General features: G+C 36.9%; 1 protein-coding gene across 1 annotated transcript; it reads left to right on the forward strand.

The window, feature by feature from the left end:
• The first annotated feature begins 227 nt into the window (after positions 1–227).
• LOC101545633 (olfactory receptor 6C2-like) lies at positions 228–1,166 on the forward strand. The gene has a single exon (XM_004601917.1). The coding sequence runs from the start codon at positions 228–230 to the stop codon at positions 1,164–1,166; it is 939 nt and encodes a 312-aa protein (XP_004601974.1).
• Positions 1,167–1,637: the final 471 nt, after the last annotated feature.

Consider the following 1,637-nt stretch of genomic DNA (forward strand, 5'->3'; position numbering starts at 1 on the left):
GCAATAAGAAAAAGTTCCCATAAGTTTGGCTTTCCTGAGGTACATTTTCAGTGGTGCTAAGGAAATGACCTCTTTAAAAACTGATTATCTATTTGGATAAGGTAAAGTATATGACTAGGTTTGTTATTCATAATTATTGTTTAATCCGATAGTATTTTTGGAATTACTCCTCAGATTCAAGTTCTGGGACTTTTATGTGAAGATTGGACAGCACCAAGAATTCAGTGATGAGAAACCATTCCTCTGTCACAACATTCATCCTATTGGGATTGACAAATGACCCACAACTAGAGATTTTGGCTTTCATCTTTTTGTTTCTCACCTATGTGTTTAGTGTACTTGGGAATCTGACCATAGTAGTTCTCATCTTGGTGGATTCTCATTTAAAATCAGCTATGTATTTTTTTCTTCAAAATTTCTCTTTCATAGAACTCTCGTTCACTACTGCCTGTGTCCCCACATATCTACACACCGTTTTAAGTGGAGACAAGACCATCTCTGTCAAGGCCTGCTTCATTCAATTCTTTTGTATTATTCTCTTTGGAGCTACATATTTATTCCTCTTGGCTGTGATGTCTTATGATCGCTATGTGGCCATCTGCAAACCCCTGCATTATGTGACCATCATGAGCAGGAGAGTCTGCAGGATTCTCATCATCTGTTGTTGGGTATCCGGCTTCTTGGCTATTTTGCCACCTCTAGTAATGACCCTTAATCTGGAATTCTGTGGCTCTGTTATTAATCATTATTACTGTGATGCTTCTCCATTACTGAAGAATTCTTGTTCAGATACTTGGATCATAGAACAACTGGTTGTAGTCTCTGCTGTGCTGATTTTCATCACGACCCTTGTGGGTGTGGCTATATCCTACATCAGCATCATCAGGATGATTCTCAGACTGCCCTCTGTCCAGCAAAGGAAGAAAGCTTTCTCCACCTGTTCTTCTCACATGATTGTGGTTTCTATCAGTTATAGCGGTGGCATTTTTACGTATATCAAACCTTCAGCTAAGGATGAAGTGGACATGAATAAAGTAGTCTCTCTTCTCACTGTATCTGTTGCACCCTTGTTGAATCCCTTTATTTACACCCTGAGAAATAAACAAGTAAAACAATCTTTCCATGATACTCTGCAAAGATTTGCATTACTTTCAAAAAACTACTAGATTCAAACACCGACAATTTAAAAGACGTCCAAAAATATCAGGTTATGTTTGGAAATTGGGTCCTGAGAGCCGTGCAATCTCACAATGATGACGTCATAGAGTTGAAAGAAGGTGAGAGAGAACTCTGAGGTATGCAACATTTTCAATGGAAATTTTTTTACGTTTTAGAAACATATATCTTCCTAGTCTCCAGACTTCTCAAGTCTGTTTAGTCTTCACAAATATAGATAAATAATTCATCCTGTGTGTTGAATCTTTCCTTTATGTGTAATTATTGGTCTTTGTAACATAAATGTAACAAAACACTACATTTTTGCCTTTAAAATCCTCTCCCATCTCAGAGGAGGACTTACATTTTTTGAAAATAGAGAACTGTGTTAATACTCTTCTTCATCTTGCTAGTGTCTTACAATAAAACCTGGATTGGTATAAAGTTATGATATAGTAATGTCCCTCAATTTTTCTAATCTG

Source organism: Sorex araneus, chromosome 2 (assembly GCF_027595985.1).
Source record: "Sorex araneus isolate mSorAra2 chromosome 2, mSorAra2.pri, whole genome shotgun sequence".
Lineage (NCBI taxonomy): Eukaryota > Metazoa > Chordata > Mammalia > Eulipotyphla > Soricidae > Sorex > Sorex araneus.

Bases quoted from the DNA above. Each gene is read 5' to 3' on its own strand.
- LOC101545633 (XM_004601917.1), top strand. From the start codon at position 228: ATGAGAAACCATTCCTCTGTCACAACATTCATCCTATTGGGATTGACA.